At 54.0% G+C, this 22,559-nt stretch overlaps 2 protein-coding genes across 5 annotated transcripts; both read right to left on the reverse strand.

The window, feature by feature from the left end:
- Positions 1 to 428: 428 nt before the first annotated feature.
- Positions 429 to 11,036, reverse strand: CHTOP (chromatin target of PRMT1). 3 transcript variants are annotated; one of them, XM_048827908.2, is made up of 7 exons: positions 10,910 to 11,036; positions 9,334 to 9,415; positions 7,648 to 7,801; positions 4,392 to 4,578; positions 4,124 to 4,261; positions 3,288 to 3,321; positions 429 to 1,790 (listed from the first exon to the last, which is right to left on the reverse strand). In XM_048827908.2, the coding sequence occupies exons 2-7, from the start codon at positions 9,396 to 9,398 to the stop codon at positions 1,658 to 1,660; spliced, it is 711 nt and encodes a 236-aa protein (XP_048683865.1). In that variant the 5' UTR covers positions 9,399 to 9,415; positions 10,910 to 11,036; the 3' UTR covers positions 429 to 1,657. The 3 variants fall into 3 exon arrangements, with proteins under 3 accessions (XP_048683865.1, XP_048683864.1, XP_048683863.1); XM_048827907.2 differs by lacking the exon at positions 3,288 to 3,321 and having other exon boundaries at positions 4,392 to 4,575; positions 10,910 to 11,035; XM_048827906.2 differs by lacking the exon at positions 3,288 to 3,321 and having other exon boundaries at positions 10,910 to 11,035.
- Positions 11,037 to 14,643: 3,607 nt separating this feature from the next.
- S100A1 (S100 calcium binding protein A1) lies at positions 14,644 to 22,293 on the reverse strand. Of its 2 annotated transcripts, none has more exons than XM_048827910.2 (3): positions 22,185 to 22,293; positions 15,573 to 15,723; positions 14,644 to 14,914 (listed from the first exon to the last, which is right to left on the reverse strand). In XM_048827910.2, the coding sequence occupies exons 2-3, from the start codon at positions 15,711 to 15,713 to the stop codon at positions 14,771 to 14,773; spliced, it is 285 nt and encodes a 94-aa protein (XP_048683867.1). In that variant the 5' UTR covers positions 15,714 to 15,723; positions 22,185 to 22,293; the 3' UTR covers positions 14,644 to 14,770. The 2 variants fall into 2 exon arrangements, with proteins under 2 accessions (XP_048683867.1, XP_048683868.1); XM_048827911.2 differs by lacking the exon at positions 22,185 to 22,293 and adding an exon at positions 16,627 to 16,694.
- Between the last annotated feature and the right edge of the window lie 266 nt (positions 22,294 to 22,559).

Consider the following 22,559-nt stretch of genomic DNA (forward strand, 5'->3'; position numbering starts at 1 on the left):
AAGTTGAATCAGGGTGTCAATTCAGAAATGGCACAAGTTCTGTTTGTCTTGTAAGTTGAACGTCGAGGACATCCTGTACAAGTTAGCTGGAAGCCCTAGATAAGCAATAGCATGCATAGCAAAGGTTTGCAGGCAGTGAGGACCAGGCATTTCCCCACCCTCCAATCTATACCAGGAGAACTGGGGATTTAATGAAATTGCAGCTACAATGGATTGCCAGCCAGTGGAGAGAAAGCTCTGTTAGGAATGTATTCTAACCTAGAATGTTTTCTAAGCATAGTTGTGATGTTCCATTCAGGAGAGGATGATAGTTTATTGTCTTCTCATACCCACTAGAAAAGTTATTCATCCCACAGAGTTTACGATCAACAATTAATGCTTGAGAATACTGTTCTTACAACTTACCGCACCTAAAAAAATCCACAAAGTCCACATATTGTTTTTATAATTGTTTCTCCTTTGTCACAACGAACAAGAAATACAAGATTCCATTGAAACTGGAACAGTTCACAGGATGGTTGAACTTAAATCTTCCGGGGTGGGGGGAGGGGAGAGAGAAGCAAACCCCTTCTCAACTTCTAAAGCCAACCTAGGTTAAATGCGCCACAGACGTCACCAAAGTTGGTCTGGATTGAAAATTCAGTTTTGGTTACACTGAAAGGTAACAGCACTTGTTGATAAAACCAATTTTGGACCCACTATTTTGGAGAGACTATTCTACCCATGATTTTCTTTCACAGACGTCATTAATGTGCTTGTTTCAAGATCCTTAAAACAAAAGCTCGTTCTTTTTCTAGATTTTGGTACACAGAAGCCATTAGTGCCATCCCTTCAAACATGATACAAATGAAATTCAAATTTTATCAGAAAAACAGCCTTTAACCTAGAATATCCTCTCTGTACTACTGTTAGAATGCTAGCAACCAGTGGGGATGAACTTTTGGTACAAAATAAAAGATTGACATGTCTACAATAGAGAAGCACTATCTTCCTTAACCTGAATTTGATTGATTAGGCAGGCAGTCCTGGAGGGAGATGTTTTGCTATGTTTACTTCAAATGAGGTTATTGCAACAATAAAACTGCAAACGTAGATATTTACCCTTTAGCTACACTATGGGATCAACTCCTATCCTGAAACAAACCATTAAGAGTAATAGGCACATATAACCATGTGATCCCATAGCTTGTATTCAGCACCAACGAGCACTTCGCCTAAAGCAGCACAGATTGTGGCATACATGCAACTTTTCCCCTTCGTAAGCCCAAAGGAACGTAGTGCGCCATCGCAGCTGGGCTGGCGTGCTGAGCACACACCAGCACTGATGTCAGTGGCTGTATCTGCAGCTCGTCTGTCACATTCATGTTCAGAGTAGTTAGGAAAAATTATAAAAAAACAATCCAAAAAAGGTTTCATACAACATATAGTATCAAAATGTAAGAGGAACACACTAAAATCTGATCTCTTGGTAGAACAGGGCCGCCCCTGTTCCTGCAGGTCCTTCCAGCATGAATCAGGTTTTGCCATTTTTAGCTTATGGGCATTGACATACACATTAACTTCAATGAGAGTCTATCAGAAGGACCATCAGTCATTAGTTTCTGGATCTGTCTGAGCCATGTAAGCATCCAGCTCAGCATCGAGGTGTCCTTTTGTTTTAGACATGTAAGCATCTAATTGGTTGTCCAGTTGTTCCTTGGTCAATGCAGGACGTGCAGACCCTCTTCCTCGTCCTCTGCCTCTGCCACGACCACCAAAGCCCCCTCTTCCCCGGCCTGCCATGCCACGACCTTACAGTGAAACGAGATTACAGTTATGTACTACACTGAAATGCACCACCAGACTCAGACAGAGAGAGCAACAAACATATTAAGGATCTGATCTTATCCCACTAGTAAGAGTTTAGCTACAGCAGCCTGTGTGCCCTCAACTCAGCCACCCCATACTACCTAGGAAAGGCAACACAGTTGGGTGGGCAGGCCACTGAAGCAGCCACTCAGGTCCATAACAATACTCAGTGTAGAGACCACCGAGTGACACATTGTGCACTACGTGGTACGTAAGAGAGCCACATGCAAGGTGGAGACAGGCTGGAGGCCAACGGTGCCGCTTCTGCTACTGACCAGATCAGCCCCTCGGTGAAGTCACTCCCCTGGTTGTCTCTCTTCTTGTGCATCAAGTGTCTGTTCAAATCTCTGGAGAACTGTCTCCCGCAAGTATCTCTGCTCTCAGTTCACCCTGCAACCTCAGCTGCTCATTATACTCTTCCATATCCTAATACCTCCCACGCTACCCCCACCCCTGGGCATGGGATATTTTCTTTCCTCCAGTGTGACAAGCACCCTCTTTTCCCCCTTTAAACCTATTTTCATGGGTCTCCTTCTCACAGAGCCTCTCATGTCTCCCTGAGCTATCAGCAAGTTTATCTAAATCACACCGAACTCTTGGGAGGGGAGACCTTTCTTTAAACCCGTTTTGTAAGGCACCACATGTTTACTGCACTCTAAATACATGTCTACTTTACGTAGTATGAGAACTAATGACTTCCTACTTGTGGGCAACAAACTATTTGTCACGTTCAAAGGGGAAAACTTCCTGTTTAATAAGTATAAATAATCTAGTGTTGACACAACCCGGCTACTGCAACATCAGTAATCTAGAATTACTGAGCAAGACTTAACCAAGAATGTTTCTGCAGCTGAGCCTAAGAAGACCCAACAGTTGGTGGGGACTATTTTTTGTATACCTGTTACATATCAAAGCACTAATGAGCCCGAGTCATCCAGGAGACAGTGGCAGCCCATACAGTGTAGGTACTTTGTTTACTGTCTACTTTTAAAAGTAGCGAAGACTCCACTGACTGAGATGGCTTTTGAAGTCGCAGTCTTGTACTGGGCTGTGCATGCCCATCAGCATCAAAGGCAGGGTCCATAAGGTAGCCTTATGGTACACTTTACATTGCTTGGTACCATTTTAGCCTGGCATTAATCCCTAACATACATTAGTGCCTTGATGCATTAGACAGTTACTAGCCAAGTATAATTAGCGTTTATTCCCCACCACCCTCCTACCAAGCTTTAGAGAAAGCAGCAATGCCATTAACAATTAGGAATAAGCTTGCTCTAGATCTATCCCACCAAATTTATAATCGGTGTCAATCTAGTTCTGACGGACCTGTTTTGGCAGTCCACTATGACTGAATTAATGTCATTTTACCAGGAAGACTAGGAAATAATGTTTAATCTCCAATATTAATTCACGAAAGCAAGGAAGTTGTAGGTTCTTACCTGCCATTTGCCACAGCATCTAGGAACACAGGTGCTGCAAAGAAATCAATGGGCCTTTTGCTAAAATAAAATGCCACAGAATGTGGCTCAGTGAGCTCTGGTTGCTGTGATGTCCCATTTGAGAATTCCCTGGTTTGGGCATTAATGATTCCACTAGGTCAGTTGCGATTGCAACCTACATTTGTTCTAGTGCCAATCCCATTTGGGGACTGTCGTAATTTAATACTTTGCACTATGAAAAGAACCGAGTATCTAAGAAACAGATTCCGTTTCAAACTCCCAATGAACTAATAAAACCAGGGCCTGAAAAAACGCCACTTAAGCAGCAAGTAGAAAGCTTCCCTGTAAAGGTTGGAGGGCTAATCCCCCTGTTTCTGCATAACTTAGACTTTTGTTTAAGGAATGTGTTTCTAGCACCATATGGTTGTGAAGGTTACAGTTCATTCCCACGTGGAAAGTTAAACAATGCAGAGTCAGATGTTCAGAAAGCGCCTTTGCCACTAGTCAAAGCCTCACCTAGCAGGAGAGTGACACTGACAAGACTCTGGTCAGTTTCACCACCACTATCCAGAACCCTCTGGGAAGCAGGGACACCAACTAGGATCTTGCCTTTCAGCACAAATGCTGCTAAAACCAACAATTCAGAAAATGAAAATAGAATGTGTTTGTATCCAGTGTACAGCATATTATCAAACAAGTGTATCTTTATAGAGGAGATTCTACTTCACAAGTGCTTATATACATTATATTTTAACCAAGAAGGTGAAAGTTAAAGGCTGCTTCAGGTTCTTCTCTAAATAATGCCCTCATGCCTTCCCAAATGTCAGCACACTAACCTCTGCCACCAATTCCTCCACGACCCATGGCTCCTCTGCCTAGACCACCTCTCCCAGGTCCACCACGACCTCTAACGCCACCTCTTCTCAGGCCCATCCTAGGGGATATACCACGTCCTCCACGAAGTAAACTCTGACCTTTAATAGGGTGAGGAAAAAAAAGTCAAGCAGGTAATCAAAACAAGAAGCTAGCTGTCAAACTTAGCAAGAAGTCACTGAATATCCACCCCCGAGGATATTTTATTTCCCATATTAACAATATACTCACCTCTGAGGGGAATGCCTCCTCTCAGCAACGCCCTCGCTCCACGTCCACCACGCATGGCTCCTCGTGGCAAACCTCTCTGACCCATAGGTAGCCCTCGTCCTCCAACAGCTCCACGAGCCAGGGGTCCTGCTGGCCGGCCTAATCGTGCCTGGATGTTACTTTTACCCAGGCGCTGCTTTAAGCTCTTCTGGAATGAAAGTTTTTTTTAAAAACAGGAAAGTCATGTAGCTATCAGGGACTTATCATGCAACTGGCATAGACGGAAGCAGATACCTCCACCAGAAAAAGAGGGAGCAGAATCTATACAGGGCCCAAGATCCACTGCAAAGTATTTAGGTCTCAAGAAAGATCTTGTCTAGAGAGGGACAGTCTGTCAAGTGTAAGCCCAGCTAGGAAGTGAAATAGACATCTAATCCCCAAGGTGGGCTGCAGCTTTCTATTTGAGAAAGGTGCTCAGGCACTAGTGATGAGGCTGATGCAAACTCCTAGAGAAAAAGTTAGATAGTCTACAACCAGGAGACCTTTGCACTCACCCTCTGATAATTATATGCCTAAAGTTTCAGATCCAGTGATCTCACTGGAAAAATCTTATGTCTAGATTTCCCCAGACATCCACAGAGACTAAACCCTTCCATATTTGTCTTTATAAGCTAGTACAAACAGGAATATTCACCCTCTCCAAAACAACTGCATTAAGCTTCAATCTAAAAACCACAAGAGCCAAGAGTTAAGACCAAGATTGTTTTCTCCTCTCAAATGACCAATAACTCAGTTCAAGGCAGTTAAGGAAACACTTAGACCCAGTTTATACCACACAGCCCAATATATTTCAGCCTTAATTTGGGGATTTGTTTGCATTAGACACAAAGAAACAAATGTATGGTATAACAAATTTTAAAGCTGCTTTGGCCCAACTTCTCTGGAGAGTGGCCAGCAGAGTCTAGAATGTTGTTACATACCAGCTGTCTTTGAGTACAATCATAAGATTTCAGGCATTTCACAGTTTTAGATGAACCACAACAGGTCTACAACACCAAACCCTTTACCCTGCACAGCCAAACCTGCCCCTTGTACTGTCTGCATTGGAATAGGACACTGAAGCACAATGGTTCGCACTTGGTAAAACACAGGAAGGGATGGTCATGCATTAGGGGAAATGGTGCTGTCCTGAGCGAAGCAGCGTGGGTGCTGAGTTTGAAAGTTCATAGCTGTGACTGCATGGCCTCCCTAATGGCGCACAAGACCCTAATATTCTGCACAAGATGCTCCTCCAGAGGAACAGTCCCAGTTCCCCTACATACCAGTGAACAGACCTTCCAAAGTCAATTGGTGATGACTGCTGAAGAGCACCCTAACACTACTAAACTAGACTAGAGTCTCCACGTTTTCCCAGAGGAACACATTGTAGCTGTCATCCAAAGAGCTACCCATATAGGCTACCAGTCCTAGCATGCAATGTTCCGCTTGATCTGCTGGCTGAACCTCCACACTAGATTTACTTATACACATTTCCATAATGCTCCTCCATGCAGCCCAAGTTCCTCAACACAAGAGAGGGCATCAGAGGCACGTTGTGCTCTAGGACTCGACAGCTGGCTTTGGACCACCGTAACCTTTGCTGACTGAGAAAGAGCTGTGCCCCAACTTCTTTTCCAACAGAAGTTCCAACATGAACCTCAAACTCAACATACATTTTGTTCTTAAACAGCTCAGCAAGATCCATAACAGTGTTTAATCCTAAAATATAGCGTGTGTGTACATGCGTGTAAATGGTTCCAATGAAAAAGTGAAACAGGTGCCAGTGAAGTAAAGCGAGAGGGTCTGTATTTTCCTCACAGACTCAGCCACTCACTGACTCAGCAAACAAAGGGGACAGTGTACTTTATAAAATGAGACTGGCCTATCCTTTTATATCACTAGTGAAGCTCTTATGAGATTATACTAAAAACCCTTTCTATGGAAATCATGAATTATTCACATATAGCTTTTGTTTAGAAGCTCCAGACAGAAAGTTTCTCTTACTAGTACCTGGTTCTGATTTTAGGGACAGTAGGCTCCTGGCCTCTGAGTACAATGCAGTTACATTCCTTTCATGAAAGAACAAACACCAAACTCCAGCACAAGAGTAAGATAAAGATTGCAGTTATGTGACAAAGCCACTCAAATAGGAACGTTCCACAGTTCTCTCCTAGAGTGCCCAAAGGTGTCTGGGATTATATTTAATGACTACTGTATTCGAGTCATGCAGAACTGCTATTTAAAGCTAGCACAAAGCAGTGTAGCAGGACCCTCCAGACCCATGCTTTAATTATTTCCATGCATCATATGTATACAAATTTCAAGAGAATCTCTTCAAGTATTTCTCTGCTCTAACAGACGGTTATACAACACGGTACATTCTTTACAGTTCAAGATACTCTGATAAGAAGCACTTCGGCACCAGTAACATTGCTAATTGCCTCTTGGGCACCATACTCTAATCACTATCTTATCAACAAGGGCTCACATCCAGCAGACCCCATTCACTGAGCACAAAGCAATGCACAGACACTGTTTTTAAATGTGATGTACAACTCAATATGAATACACCTTTCTCAGATCTGCTGTTCCACACTGGACATTCAAATGGAAGCCAACTTTTGGGCTGTTCAATAGCATATGGCTCTGGTCAGTCTATGTGGATAACAGGAACAGTAAGATTCTTATTACCTTAGCAAGAATTTATGAGAAACCAAGAACTCAGTTTTAATTCGTGTAGTTCTTGTTCAGACAACTGCTGGCAATAGCATAAAACAAGAAAAAAAAAAACAACAGGCACAACGCCCCCTCAAAAAACAAAAAAAACACGAACAGGGAACAAGAGCTAGCATGTTGCAACACAACAGCAGCTAGATTAAGGCATTAAGAATTCAGCAGATCCAGAAAACTGGAATCAGACCATTTATGTGGGGGAGAGGGAAAAAGCTGTGAAATTTCAGGTTGTTCTCTCTTCTGGAAAAACAGCAAAGGAGGAGATTTAAAACAAACAACCAACAGAAGACACGACTGACTAACTGAACTAAGCAGTATTAACAGGCTATAAATATAAAGCATTGCTTATCTGCAGTGACAATCTGAAATTCTCTTGAAGTCCCTCCAAACATTCTCAGCTCTTACTTTCAAGTGACATCTTGAAAAATTCTCATATCCTGAAAAGCCACCAGCTGCTGACAGGCATCACCAACTGTCTGCAGTGGAATAAGACACTTTCTCTCACCTGCTTAAGCTTCAAGGCAGCCTGAACAGAAGGTCTATTCTCCATCTGCTGGGCCAGTCTTCTGTTTCTGGCACTGGCCAGTTGCTGCTGCTGCTGCATGGTAGCCCGAATATTCACTGGCATCGGCTGTTTGTTCTTCAGCATATTAGTAAAGCTTCAAGGTCGAACAAAACGGGTGTTTAAATAAAGTTTTATTACAAACATTTATGGCATTTCATGGCTCTCAAGACTGGAGCTCCAGATCCCATGAACTTTATGTAAAAAGTGGTACACTTAGATCATGTCATATGCGAGTTATGTATTCCTCGTTTTCCACAAACGTGCTAGAATAGGAAATGCAGATTTCGATAAGTGCAACATATTAATTCAAAAGTGATAAAGTTTTAAGTTATTGCTTTTAAAGGTGGAAGAAGTTATGAAAAACAAGCAACAAGCAGAAATGGCCATGAGAGACAGGAGAAGACATTACAAAGAAACATGAAAGCAAACTGAAATCTGACTGTAAAAGCCAAGACAGATAGTTTAGGGGGGAAAACTGTTTAATAGTTTGAGGGCAGTAAGCATATTTATGAGACTTGTGTCACTCTGACAACAGAAAATCAAGGGTCTGGCATAATACTTATAAGGAGGACTGTTCTATCACCAAAAGAGGTGCACCATATGAGTGCATTTGTTTAGCCTACAATTTCTTTGGCATTTGGGAATTTCTTTGGTGTATTAGGGATTTTTCTGCCTTTAAAAATTATGTGGCATGAACATACCACCAGGAATGTAAGCTTCCTCACCAGTAATCAGTTTCTGCAGTATCCTAATAGCTACAAATGACAGTGAAATTAAGCATCAGGAAGTGCTCAATGCAGTCTGGCTGGAACTAACAAAATTAAAAGGCAGGTAACTCTCCTGTACCGTACCTAACTATCTGCCTGCCTGCCCAGCCATGAACCGCAAGCATTGGCTAAGATTACTGCTCACTGCAGTGCACACTGGAATAGGGACTGCATATAAACGGCTTAATTTCTCCTTGGCTTAATGATATTAACATTTAATCTGAGAGTGAGTTAGTGAGAAAGTGAAATATGATCAGAAGCTTCACTGTTAGTTCATCAATAAAGATTTGCAAAAGCTTAATGGCATGAAAGAGCAGAAGGCTCTTTAAGAGAGAAAAAAAAGAGCAGTGCCAAGAAAGGAAAGCGATGGAGATGAAGCAAAGCATTTGTCTCTTACAAGGCCCAAGAACGTTGTTATAGAGCCTTTGGGCTGGTTTGGTGGCCTGCCGCGTGCCTCTTACAGGCCAGACCACATGCGTGTGTCTACCTTGGACAAAGCAGCAAGCCTTCTGCAGCTTCGGTAACATGCTACCATGCTGCAGTGTCAACTATATAAAATGTAAAAACGTGGAAGAAAAAGGGAGGGTGCGAGGTTTCTCTCTTTTTTTTATAAGACATCCCACCACATTTACGTCTCATAGAGTTTAATATTAACAGCTACTGACAAAATCCTCCAGAATATTTGCCCTTTTAACCTTGTGTACCACATTTGTTGCGGCTTAAGACAGAGGTGCATAGCCACCTGCCTTTTTTTAGTTAGGTTAAAACAGGGCAGAAACCACGTTGGTTTTGGACACTGGACACAGTGATAATTAAGTAAAAATTTCTTATGAGCTGAAGTTGCTGTTGACTTCCTCACCGCTCGTTCAGAGACATCTTGGTGGTGCTCTTTAGCACAACCTTCGGCGCTGACTGTGCAGCCATCTTCAGATCACGATCGTCTGAAATTAACAATAGACAGATTTAGTAAGAAGAACTGGGCCCATGAAATTATTTGGTTAGATTTTCCAGGCCAAACTTGTGTGTGTGGAAACAGCCAAGAAACACGTAAATCAGTGATGTGATTGCGCTAGCAGGACATTTCATGGCATCGCGAAATGTCCTAAAAGGTAAGTTTCAATAAACTAATGAGTTAAGCAATCTCATCTCTCAACTGTGTGTCAGACTAACGCCACAGAAACATTAAACTCCACTTTCAGTGAAGATCTCACCTATGTATGCCATTAACAGCCTGGTGAAGCTCTATCATTTCTAACTGGCTGGTTTCAATGAGGTTATTGCATCCGATGAAGTGAAATTGGTTAGTCTCTAAGGTGCCACAAGTACTCCTTTTCTTTTTGCGAATACAGACTAACACGGCTGTTACTCTGAAATGAGGTTATGATTTTCTAAGCAGGAGAGCAGTAGGAATTAATCTTTCTGATTCTGGATTCAGTTTCTGACACACTAGGCATTAAGGCTCTGGATGCAATAGTTCCTCTATCCAAGTTATTACCTCAGTGGGAACTGAGGCATCAGTTGTCAGACCCAGGCCAATTATGCCAATGCTCCTCTCTCTGCAAGCAGCCCCTGCACGAGGCTGATGGCCCAAAGAAGGAGGCTATGCCCCACAACTGCACACCAAACACATTATAACCTCATTCAGCGTTTCTGCTTTTTATAGGAGCAGTCATGGGCCCCTTTCCACGCTGCATCCGAATTACACGAGCCGTCAGAAACACGGCTTATTTCCACAGCCTGTCTGGCCAGGGCTTTTTCTCGGAGAGCAGCAGGGCAGCTACTTCCATCTGGGATTGGGATGCGCTCAGATACCGAGGTCCCCACACAGGCAGTTCACAAAGAGCCCAACATGGGTCCCAACCGGAAAACCCCCCTCCCAGGGCTCAGGGGAGCCCCAAAGCTGGCATCTCACCCTCCCCCCCCCCGCCCGTGCTGTCTGAACCATCGCCCGCGCAGGGCCCAAAGCCCGGGGAAGGTTGTGGCCTCCAAGGGAGGTGTGACTGTGGGCCCGCCCTTCGGCTCCGCGCCTGGGCTGGATTCCCAGTCACAGCCCCCAGGCTGAAGCCCAGCCCGAGCCGCGGAGATAACACACAGGAGCCCCCCCGCAGGGCACCACCGGGGGAGGGGGGGGCAGGGAGGCCTGGCCTAGGCCAGCCCCGGTTCTCAGCCCCACGCCTGGCTCGCAGGGCGGGAAGGCCGCTGGCCCCGAGCGTGGGGGGGCGGGAGTGGTCGGGGGGGGGTCTGCTGGGCTGATCTCCCCGGGCTCTCAGACCAGGGGCGAGGCACGGCAGGGGCCCCAGCCGGAGCCCCGGCTCGCGGCCTGTCACAGCCGCGACGCTGAGCCGTGCCGGGCCCCACACGGTGATCACAGCCCCCGGCTGCCCCTCAGCCGGGCCCCCCGCAGCCCCCCCTGCCCGCCGCGGCCCCTCTGTCACCGAAGCAGACGGTCGCCAGGACTCCGGGCGGGGCTGCGGGGCGGGGGTGGGGCTGGCTCCGTGGGGCTCCGTCCCCTCCGCCCGCTCCCGCCGCACTCGCTCTCGAGCGCCGAAAACAAAATGGCCGCCGCTTCCTTCCCTACTCCCCCCGCGCGCCGAGCCGGGGAAAATGGCCACCGGCCGCCGCGTTTTGCGCAGCCGCGAGAACGCGCCCACGTGACCCCGCTCGCCCCTCGCGCGGCCGTGTACCCCGTGATCGCTCCCGCTCTTTCCCGCCCCCGGGGAGGGGGCTGCGCCACGTGACCACTCCCTTTTCGGGAGGGGCCGTTGGGAGGGCGGGGCTTGGGGCAGTGGGCGGGGCCTGGGAGGGCCTCACGGGCGGAGCCTTGGATCTGAGTGGGGGGGGGGGCTGAGGGCCCCAGGAGGGGGGGCAGGGTGGGATATAGGGGGCACTTGGGGCAGTGGGCGGGGCCTGTGAGGGCCTCACGGGCGGAGCCTTGGATCTGAGTGGGGGGGGGGGGCTGAGGGCCCCAGGAGGGGGGGCAGGGTGGGATATAGGGGGCACTTGGGGCAGAGGGCAGGGCCCCAGTGCAGCTGGGGGGGGGTACCCTGGGCTGGAAGGGGGGGTCAGGGATTGTGGGTCCGGGATTGTGGGCCCCGAGGCGGGTGTGGGGCCTGGGCTGGGTGGGGGGAGCCCAGCTGTGGGAGCCCTGGGGTTTGGCCCCTCTGGAAGCAGCTGGGTAGGGGGGTCCCCCTGCTCTGGCCGGGGTCACCTGGCCGCAGCAGTTGCCCTGCAGGGTGGGCAGCGGGCTGCGAGAAATGCCTCTGCACCCGGCTCAGTGGCAGGTCTGGCCATGCCCCCGCAGCCGTTCCAGGGTTGGGGGCCGGGTTAGGATCTCGCTCTAGGGCCATGTTCAGACCCAACCCCAGGTGAGAGCGACCATCAGCAGAGGCCTCAGGGACTGAACTCCCCCTCGGGCTCCCAGAAGGGGATCCCCCAGGGCTGGGTAATTAGCACGCTGAGTGGATGAAGCCTGCACTTCCTGTGTGTTATCTATCAGACAGATGATTGTGGCCCTTCACCCTACCCGGCTCAGGGGTTGGAAGTCCTTGGCCCAAGCACTGCCCGCTCGTGACACCAAAATAAGTCCAGCTGATTGTACAGATCTGTCTAATGTGAAATTCCTCCAGCCTACTCAGCTCAGCAGCAAACCAGCTAGCAGCATTGACACAAACCCCTCATTGTGCTTCTGTGTCAACTGGACAGCTGACCTCTCTCAGAGCTACTGGCTTAGGCTGTCTGCAAACGCAGGCACAGGTCGATGCATCAGTTACACTCCGTTCACGGTTTGCAGGTTTTCTCCAAAACAACGTGGGTTTATTTAAAATGAAGGTTTTGAATGTGGTGCATGAGATGCCAATCATCAGGAAACAGTCTCAACTTGCAAAGGCGCCAGCCCATTTACCATTCTGGGCCTGCCAAGGGGGTGGAACTGGCAACAAAATGGTAACAACTACGAAAAAGAAAATAAGGCTTACTCACATGGATGTTGATCCTCATTGAATTACTCCACATGTGCACCAGCACTGCAGTGGGCAGACGTCAGTGCTCCGGCGCTCTGTTCCTTCAGCTGCAGTGGCCACATCGGTTTCTGATCAAGATTTGTGCACTCCTGGGAGAATGCACCCTCTCCTGTGCTTGTGGCTTTGTATTTGCGGAAGTGAGCGGCTGTGGTGAAGAATGTCATCTGTGTTACACACGCAGCATTAGCGCCAACCTCAAGCTTGGATTAAAAATGCCGAGATTTTAAAACAGAATCAGTGTGAGATTCTTTCTATTTCTCTGCTGGTTCTGGAGCCTTTAGGATTGCATTGATTCCCATTCTCCAGCTTTTTTCCACAACCCCGAGGATTTTTGTCTGTAAACGAAAGCTGAGAGCATCCTGCCATCTCCTAACTCCGGGAGCCGGGACTTTAAGAAAAACACCAAATATCAGGAGGCTCATGATAAAATCACCCTACTTGGCAACAGGGCCTTGGGCATCATGGTTAATATCGCTTGCACTATGGAAAAACAATTTAAAAAGAAGTTTTAAACAAGCCCTTGAATGGATCATTGCGTTCTTTCCTGCTTAGTGGGCCTGATTCTTCAGTTTCGTAACTCCAGTGCCTGCAGTGGGTTTACTCCTAGCTTACATTGTTGTCAGAGGACTATCACATCCCACCGAGTACATATGTTCCCTTGAAATGGGGTGGGTTTGTCTCTGGGGCTGTGACGGATCAGTTTATTATCTGCTGCTAGGAATTCAATGCCGTTTTCTGCATCACAGGCTTCGAGCTTCTCTTTTGCAAAGGCTGGGAAGGGAAGATGAGAACCTGCTGCCAAGAACGGGGGGGGGGGGGCCAGAGCTCAGCATCAGATTCTTTGGGCTCACAGGTTCAAATCACACCCGATTCTCTCCAGTCCTTTTGCTTTCTGCTCGCAGACACATCAATCTCTGTGCAGTTTGGTTGCCTCTGACGAGCTTGTCAATGCTGAGCTCCTGTCAGCTTTGCACAGACATTAATGATGCCAGGGCATTTTTCCTAAAGATTCCCGCCCCCCGCCTTATTCTTGTATAGACTCTCCCCCTCTGTTCCTGACTGTTGTGCCCAGATGATCACCCTGCACCCCAGAGGTGGTTGCAGTTCAGCAGCACCGGTATCTAGTTTGCAAAGTGCTTTGGCACCGTCCCAGAGAAGTGACAAATCCACAGAACGGGTGGGCGGCTTTGGAGCTGTCCGTCCTTCATGCTCAGTGTCAGCCCTGCTAGGCCCACAAGGTGGCACTCCCTGCGCTGTGTGCCACGCAGCGGAACAGCGGGTACCAGTCAGAGGAGGCTGTTTACTGGGCTCCTGGCCGCACCCGGCCCTTGGGAAAGGAGCTAAGAATGGGTTCTTCGCCCTGGGAAATGGGTGCAGCACTGTGTTTGTGAATTTCCTACCACCCCAGCAGGAGGCTGTCCAGTCACCCACGCTTCTCCTGCCCCCTTTCCCAGCCATCCCCCTTGTGTCCCCATTTCCCTCCCAAGAGGCTCCCGCGTCCCTTTCCTGCAGAGACCGGCCTGCTTCGGGCAGGGGTCCCGCCTCGTGGGCCCTGGGCCATGTGGTGCCAGCTACGAATGGGCATGAACGTGGGAAGAGAAAGGGCCAAATTTGCCTCTGCAGTGATCCCGGCTGAGGCACTTGGGTTACACCAGAGCTTAGGGCCTGTGCTCCCAGCACTGAGGCAGGGGCAAGTGAAGGAATAAGGCCTGGGGAGGGGGATGGTTGCTTGGCTTATGGGTCAGAGGAGGAGGGTCTGAGAGGCCCGGTGCAGAGAGCAGTGGGGAGGGGTGTGGAGAGTGGGGCGGGGTGTGTGTGTGTGGTCTCACTGGTGGCTGGGGTGACCGGAGGGGCGACTCTCCTTCACCTGGCACTGTCCTGGAAATGGATGGCTCATGCCCTGCAGGGAATCCCGAGGCTGAGGGCCAGGGCCAGGGCATGGCCAGGGCCAGGGCAGGGCCAGGGCATGGCCTCCACCCTTTTCTAACACCAGGGATAATGTCGACCTTGGGACCAGGAGTTCCCCCCCACCCCCACTGCAGCAGTGTCCCCCTCACCACAAAACTCCCCCTGCCCCACTGCAGCAGTGTTCCCCTCCCCATGCTGCTCAGCATCACTCCCAGGCTCAGAGGAAGGGGCAGGACACTGGGGCGGGTTTGGTGCCTTTAATGAGTAGCTCTGTCTAGCTGGTTAGAGGGGATGCCGGCGGCTGGCTCAAAACGGGGGTGGAGTGTGGGGTGTGGCTCTAGGGGACTCCAGGAGGTGCAGGCTCCCCGCTCAGGTGTCCTCCCAGAAGAAGGTGTTGCAGGCCACGGTGAGAGCGGCCACCAGCACCACGTACTCCTTGAAATCCACCTCCCCGTCACCGTTCTCATCCAGGTCCTGCATGATGCCATCCACGGTGCCCGCGTCCTTCTGGGTCTGCAGCAGAAACACCCCCAGGGGAGGCAGGGTTAGCATGTGGGGCCCAGGGAGGGGGGTTGCTCCTATGGGAGGGGAAAGGGGCCCAGGTGGCTGGGGGGATCCCCAGTGAGAGGCCCCTGTCCTGTGCTCAGGACAAGCCAGAGAGAAGGATTGGGAAGCTGGAGGCATGGGCTATCCGCCTGGCCCTGGATGGGAGAGGCCCTAGTTTGGGGGAGGAGAGGGCAGGGGTCAGCGGGGAGGGGAAGGCTTAGAGCTGCAGTGGGGGAGGAGAAGCAATTTTGAGCCAGGGACTTTCGAGAGGAATGTTGGGAAACTTCATACCAGAGAGACCCGTCAGCCTGGGAGGGGCTGGGAGCCCAGCGCCTGGCATGTGGGAACCTTCTCCGGCCCATGCCCGGGGGAGCAACAGTCCTGTCCCGGGCCCTGGCATGGCTCTGCCGTCTCAAATCCCTGCTCGGCCCCTGGCGACCACCCACGAGAGGGGAGGCCAGCGCCCGCGGGGGAGTGATGGCCCAGGGGAGAGGCCATCATGTGGTCCCTGTGCTGGAATGGCAGGGGCACCCAGTGCCTGGGGCGGTCCCCTAGGCCTGCCTGCTCCCTCCCTCTCACTGCCAACCCCCGGGGCTAGCACAGGGCCTGGGGGGCTGGTCCCTACCTCCAGGAAGCAGCCCAGCTCCTTCTGCAGCAGCTCCTTCAGCTCCTTCTTGCTCAGCTTGCGCTTGTCGCCCTCCTTGCCCGAGTAGTTGTGGAAGACGGCGATCAGCCCCTCCATGGCGCGCTCCAGCTCAGACGCCATCGTGCCGGCTCTGCAAGAAGCACCTCGAAGGGCTGAGGAGCCCAGGGTCTGGGTGGCGCGGATGGGGGGCTGGGGAAGGGCTACCAAGGAGCAGGGGCCCAGCCCCTCCCTGCCAGCATGCCTGGAGGGACCCATGGGTGGGGAGAGCAGCCTGTGGGCCCCAGCCAGCCCCTGCTCTCTTCACGGAGGCTGCCAACGTGGGGGCTGAGTAGTGGCTGCAGTTCTGGGGACGGGCGCCCCTACCTGCCGGGAACCAAAGAGCCACGAGCCGGGACTGGGCCAGGAGACCCCGTGCCCCACACCGCGTGGGTGTCAGCCCCGTTCTCTTGCCACAGGGTTTGTTGTGGTGGAAAGGCCAACACGAGGTGCCGGGGAAGGAGGAACGGGGCCCGTGGGGGGCAGGGCAGGATCTGGCCATGCAGCCCGCCAGACCCCCAGGGAAACTTTTGGGGCAGCAGTGGCAGCTGCCCAGGTGGGGCCTTCCTGTCCAGGGGCCTTGTGGAGCTGAGGGGTCAGACGGCGCCCGTGTCACAAACAGGTTCGGAGCCCCCTCCACTCCTGGCTGCCCCTGTCCCCACCTCCTGCACAAAGCAAGCTCTGACCCAGAGCTATTGGTCTCCACCTGCCTGGCTGTGTCCAGAGCTGGCAGACAGCTGCCGGCCCCACTTGCAAAGCCCTGACCCAACCAGAGCAAAGGGGGGCAGATCACAGCAGGGGTGACAGCTCCGTGGGGAATCACTGGCTGTAGCCCTTCACTCCTGTAGAGCCACCAGGCCTCGGGCTCACCTGGGCCGCACCTGAACAGCCGCCCGGCCCCAGGGCTCACCTGGACTCCCCCCCTGTACAGCCACCTGCCTCTGGGCTCACCTGGGCTCCCCCCCTCCCCATACAGCCGTCCGGCCCCTGGGCTCACCTGAGCTCCCCTGCACAGCCGGCTGGCTCAGCGCTCTTGCAGAGTGAGCCTGAGTTGGCTGGTCAGTGACTTTAAATAAGAGCAAAGCCCCCCTCCCTCCAGGAGGATCTGATACCAGAGACTGGGCTGCCCGGCTGGTGATGCTGGTCCAGTGCTCCCCTGATTTAAAGGGACAGAGACAGCGGAGGGGCCCGCTTGTAGCGGGGGAGCTTTGTCCGTGTTAGGTGCTGCACAGCCGGTAACACGCGTGCGCACACACACACATGCACATGGAGCGACGTGTGCCTCACGCCTCTCCCTGCATGGGCACCCGTGCTCCGCCTCGTCTCAGCCCCTCCCAGAGGCGCCTATGCGGGGGCTCGAGTTTTCAGTCGGGCTCAGAAGACGATACACACGTGCCTCGGAAGAGAAGACAATCCACGGGGGCACAAATCATTCAACATCTGACGCTGAAGGCGCACCCCCCTCCCGCCACCAGGGCCAACTAAGGGGCAAGGGGGGCTCCATGGGGCTAATCCGTGAGCAGCCCCTCAGCGGTCTGGGGCCATTTAACAGCTGTGAGGGGCGCAGGCAACTGTGTCGATCCCACTGACCCCATTCCTCAAAGCGGGGCCTCAACCCCAGGAGCCCAGCTGGCTCTGCAGGAACAGGCCTCTCTCCTCCACCATCGCCCTGGGATCGAAGTGGCAGCTGCCCAGATTCCCAGGCCCGAAGAGACCCTGCGCTCTTGTCCAACCTCCTGTGCAGCCCAGGCCGGAGGATTTCCCTGCCTTCGTTCCTGCTGGAACCAGAGCAGAGCCCCCAGGAAAACACCCCAAAGATGGCCACTGATGGAAAATCCCCCCAGCCCTTGGCAAATTCTCCAATTGGCTAATGGACCCTCAACGTTAATGAGCAGCACCAGATTTCCAGCCTGCATTTGTCTAGCTCAAACCCCCAGCCGTTGGGGCCAGCTCAACGGTTCTCCAGTACTGGGGAACCTGGACGGCAGCAGGCTGGGGTCTGCAGCAGACTGGGGTTGTGACGGTATTTGGGGTCATTACTGCAGCCAGCACAACAGTGTTACTCCAGTACCGTGGCTCGGCATTACTACTGTATTCGTGGGGTGATTGCGCCAGGCGGCCCAGCACTGTTACTCCAGTACTTTGTCCGAGTGTTACTCCAGTACCTTGGCTCGGCATTACTACTGTATTTGTGGGGTGATTGCGCCAGAGGGCCCAGCACTGTTACTCCGGTACTTTGTCCGAGTGTTACTCCAGTACCGTGGCTCGGCATTACTACTGTATTTGTGGGGTCACTGCACCAGGCGGCCGAGCACTGTTACTCCGGTACTTTGTCCGAGTGTTACTCCAGTACCGTGGCTCGGCATTACTACTGTATTTGTGGGGTCACTGCGCCAGAGGGCCCAGCACTGTTACTCCGGTGCTTTGTCCGAGTGTTACTCCAGTACCTTGGCTCGGCATTACTACTGTATTCGTGGGGTGATTGCGCCAGGCGGCCCAGCACTGTTACTCCAGTACTTTGTCCGAGTGTTACTCCAATACCTTGGCTCAGCATTACTACTGTATTTGTGGGGTGATTGCGCCAGAGGGCCCAGCACTGTTACTCCGGTGCTTTGTCCGAGTGTTACTCCAGTACCTTGGCTCGGCATTACTACTGTATTCGTGGGGTGATTGCGCCAGGCGGCCCAGCACTGTTACTCCGGTGCTTTGTCCGAGTGTTACTCCAGTACCGTGACTCGGCATTACTATTGTATTTGTGGGGTCATTGCGCCAGAGGGCCCAGCACTGTTACTCCGGTGCTTTGTCCGAGTGTTACTCCAGTACCTTGGCTCGGCATTACTACTGTATTCGTGGGGTGATTGCGCCAGGCGGCCCAGCACTGTTACTCCGGTGCTTTGTCCGAGTGTTACTCCAGTACCGTGGCTTGGTGCTGTGGAACACTCTGGTAGATTTTGTCCTGAACCGGTGCCAGCCGCGGTGGCTCAGACGCCTGTAACCCATCCTGCTGCTTTCATGCTGCCCCCGGTGCTGATAAGGCCCCGGCTATCGGATGTCTCCTGGCGGCTCCTGCTGGACAATGGGAGCCAGCATGGCGCGGCGGGGGGGCCCTATCGGGTAACGGGCCCGAGCCCCCCTCGGCCTAGCGCTGCATGTCTATATAAAGGCCCCTTGTCAAATTAAAAAATCCCTGCTTGAAAGGTTGCTGCGGTAACAGCAGAGCCAGGAAACCAGATTCCTGGCCCGGCGCTCGGCTGCTAGAGTGGGCTCGGCACAGCTCCTGTTACAGACACGGAGCCTGTGATAAATGCCGGCCGGGTGGGCACAAGGGTGTTGCCGGGGGAAGTGGTTGTCATGCTGCTCCGGATCAGGGTGGCCCCCTGGTTGCCCTCAGACTCACCTATAGGGTGAGCCCCAAGCCCTAATACCCTGGGGGGCTGCCCCCATACCTGATCTCATGCTCAGAGGCAGGGTTGCTGGGAGCGGGGGCTCATACCCCAGGGGCCATCATCCCTTGGGGAGCCAGTTCCACCCTCCCAGCCCAAAGCTCTGGGGGTCGAGAGCAGCAAGAGCAGGGGATCCCCCTCTCTCCCTTTGCTGCAAATACAGAGCCCAGGAGGGAGACCTGCTCTCCCCGGGCAGTCAGTGCTGACCCGGCTTGGCGCTAGGGGGCGCTGTGCGGCAGGGAGTGGGGTGGGGGGGGTCCCATAGGGGGCGCTGTGCGGCAGGGAGTGGGGTGGGGTGGGGGTCCGTAGGGGGCGCTCTCCCCGGGCAGTCAGTGCTGACCCGGCTTGGCGCTAGGGGGCGCTGTGCGGCAGGGAGTGGGGTGGGGTGGGGGTCCGTAGGGGGCGCTCTCCCCAGGCAGTCAGTGGTGACCCGGCTTGGCGCTAGGGGGCGCTGTGCGGCAGGGAGTGGGGTGGGGGTCCCATAGGGGGCGCTGTGCGGCAGGGAGTGAGGTGTGGGGGGTCCCATAGGGGGCGCTCTCCCCGGGCAGTCAGTGCTGACCCAGCGCGTGGCACTGGGGGCGTGTGCGGCAGGAGATGCTGTTGTTTCCCATGAGACATTCACCGGAGGCCCTGAGCCCGTGGCTCTGTTGCACAAGAGCCCGGGTGGAAACCGGCTGGCTGGCCTGAATTCCGATGCAGACACTAATTTGGGAGCTCATCATATCCTGGATCCCCACCTGCGGGCTCGGTCACACACGGCGTGCTTCCTCCCGGCCAGCACCGCCCCTGCGTTCCGCTGCAGAGGTGGCCGCATCTCGCAGCCGGCTGCAGCGCTTCTGTCTAATCTACTCGTCTCGCGGTCACGGCTCTTTAGACCCCGCTCAGCCCCGTGGCACCACGGCACCCCCCGGCCTCCCTGTACAGTGCTCTGGGACCCCGCAGCACAAGCCAACGTCCAAACCTCCCGGCACCCCAACGGTGCCTGAGAACGCCGCAGTGACAGCCAAGTCAGAGCTCGCGCCCTCCTGCCCCGTGAGGCTAGGCTGGAACAAAGGGAGAATCTCCTTTAGAATCTCCTCAGAGAGACTCTGACACACAGCTGAGCAGGGGAGGGCACTGGTGCACAGACCCGAGGCCCGGCTGGGCCGGGGGCAGAGCGGGGGCATGGCCCCTGCCTCACAAAGCTTCGGGTTGAAGCAGAGGAGCAAAGCACGGGGAGGCGCAGCCCAAACGGGGACAATGTTTAGTTGCACCTTTAAAAAAACCAACAACCTGCCCCCGCCACGTACATCATCGTCCCCGGCGGCCTCCCGCCTGTAGCTGTGGGGCACCAGCTCCGACGCCACGGGGACGGGCAGCACCGGGAAACCTGAAGCAGGTTTCTGGGAGTAGGAGACGCCTGCCGTCTGTCTGGAGACTCCAGCCCCCTCTGCCCGGCGGGGTACATGTTAAAGTCCAGATCCCCATGGCAGGGGGGCAGGAGGGGCTGCTGGGCTGTGCCTGGGCTCTGGCTCTAACAGGAGATGGGACCGATATGTCCCCCACCTGACTCCCCCAGTTTCCGCCTCTGTTCCCCCTCCCCCAGACCCAATCTGGACTGACAGCCCCCGGAACCCCCCACCCTCCCTCTCCCTGCCCTGTCTGGGGTGCGGCATGGCCAGACGGGGCAGGAGCAGGCGGCTGGCATTTCGCTGGGCCACGCACGTTCCCCAAAGGGGTCTAAAGACAAGTCCCCGGGCTGGGAGGTGCAGGATTGAGCCCGCTCCCTGGGCCTGTGGCTGGGATCCTGCGCAGGGACTCCGGCTGGGGTGCTGCCCCCCATCTGGGTGTCCTGTACCATAGGGGTGAGGCACAGAGCAGATCCCCCCTCAGCGCCAGGCAGGATGGAGCCCCTCATTCCCCACACATCTGAGCTGGGAAGTCCCCTGGCCAGGGCAGCTGGGCCCTGCTGTGGGGCCAGACCGGCCTGGCTTCCCCCTCCCGCTGGGGCTGGGGCGGGGGGCAGGGGAGCAGTTTGCAGCCTGACACAGAGCTCATTCACTGGGCTGCTTTTCCACTTGCCCACTTGGCTGGTGCAGCTCCTGGTGTGGGCAGGGGCGGGGCGGCTGCGGGGGTGCGGGGGGAACCGCACCCTCCGGGCGGGAGGGAGGCAGCTGCAGCCATCCGAGCTGGGGGGCAGAGGGTATGGGGGGTATCCCCTGAGTCTGTGGCTTGAATGAAGTCAGCAAAACCCGAGCTCGGTCTCAGGCCCTTTGGAGACTGGCCCCGGGCAAAGGAGAGGGAGCGGAGGGGGGTGGGAACTGCCCCTGGGAATGCCCCCCCCAGAGACGAGGCCCCCTCAGTGCAGGGGGTGCTGGCTATGGCAGCCAGAGGGTACACTAGGGACTGGGGGTGGTCATACCCCAGGGCAGGGCCAGGGAGGGTGGGCAGCGGGGGGCGGAGGGGCTCCTGCCCCAGGGCCCAGGGTGGGCAGGTGTCAGGGGTCATACTCCAGGGGCCGTTCTCCGTGGCAGACCCATTCCACCCTCCCAACCCAAAGCTCTGGGGCTCAAGGGGAACAAAAGCAGGGGGATCTCTCTTTCTCCCCATGCTGCAAGCACAGCCCCCTCGACCCTCCTCTCACCCCATTCGCAAGCGCCCCCTCCTGCCAGCCCTGCCCCCCGACTCATACCTGGCCCTGCCACCCACCAGCTCCCATTCCCCCCCGAAATGGGGCCACAGTCCTGCTCCCATCGGCGCCTGCAAGGGCTTTGCCACACATGGAAGCAGGAGCAGGAGCGGCCTGAACGCTTCGTGGGCCCTGCCCCACGCCAGCTCCGTGGGTCCCTGGCTCATGGACACACGGGGCAGCACCCCCAGCCCACGGAAACCATCAGCCCTCCAGCCCCACCAGCTAACACCACCGGCCTGCCTCCTCCAGTTCCCGTCAGTTAGCTGAGCCCCCCGCTTGCCCCCTAGTCCCCTTTGTGCTCACCCCCCATAAGTCCACTGGCTCCAGTCACCCCCTGGCGAGCGAGAGCAGGATTATGCCCCTGCCCGTCCTTCCACAAACCCCACAGGCCTGAGCATCCCCCCCAGCCCGTTTGCCTTGGAGTCGTAGTTTGCCACTTACTAGTGGGTGGGAGCAGGCTGCTGCCGGAGTGACCCTGCCTGCGGCGTGCGCTAAGCCTGAATGCCGCGGGCCCCCGGCCCCCTTCCCACCGCCCTCGCGTCCCAGCCCATGTCCTAAGAAGGGGAACTGGCAGCTGGACAGAGCTGGGGGGGGGGATCTGGCTCAGCCTGCACCAACAGCTGCTTTCTCTGAGTGGCTGGCAGGCTCTGCTGCCCGCTGGCACCCCTGCGAGCCCGAGCCGTTCTGCTTCGTGATAGAAAACGCTCGCTCTGTGTCCTGCTCCCGGCCTGGCGCCCGGCTCCAATGCATGGCGCAGGGCTGGAGGCAGCCCAGGAGCTTGGAGTTCCAGGGGCAGCCCCATGTAGGAGAATCTCT

This window comes from Caretta caretta, chromosome 24, assembly GCF_965140235.1.
Source record: "Caretta caretta isolate rCarCar2 chromosome 24, rCarCar1.hap1, whole genome shotgun sequence".
NCBI classification, from domain to species: Eukaryota; Metazoa; Chordata; order Testudines; family Cheloniidae; genus Caretta; species Caretta caretta.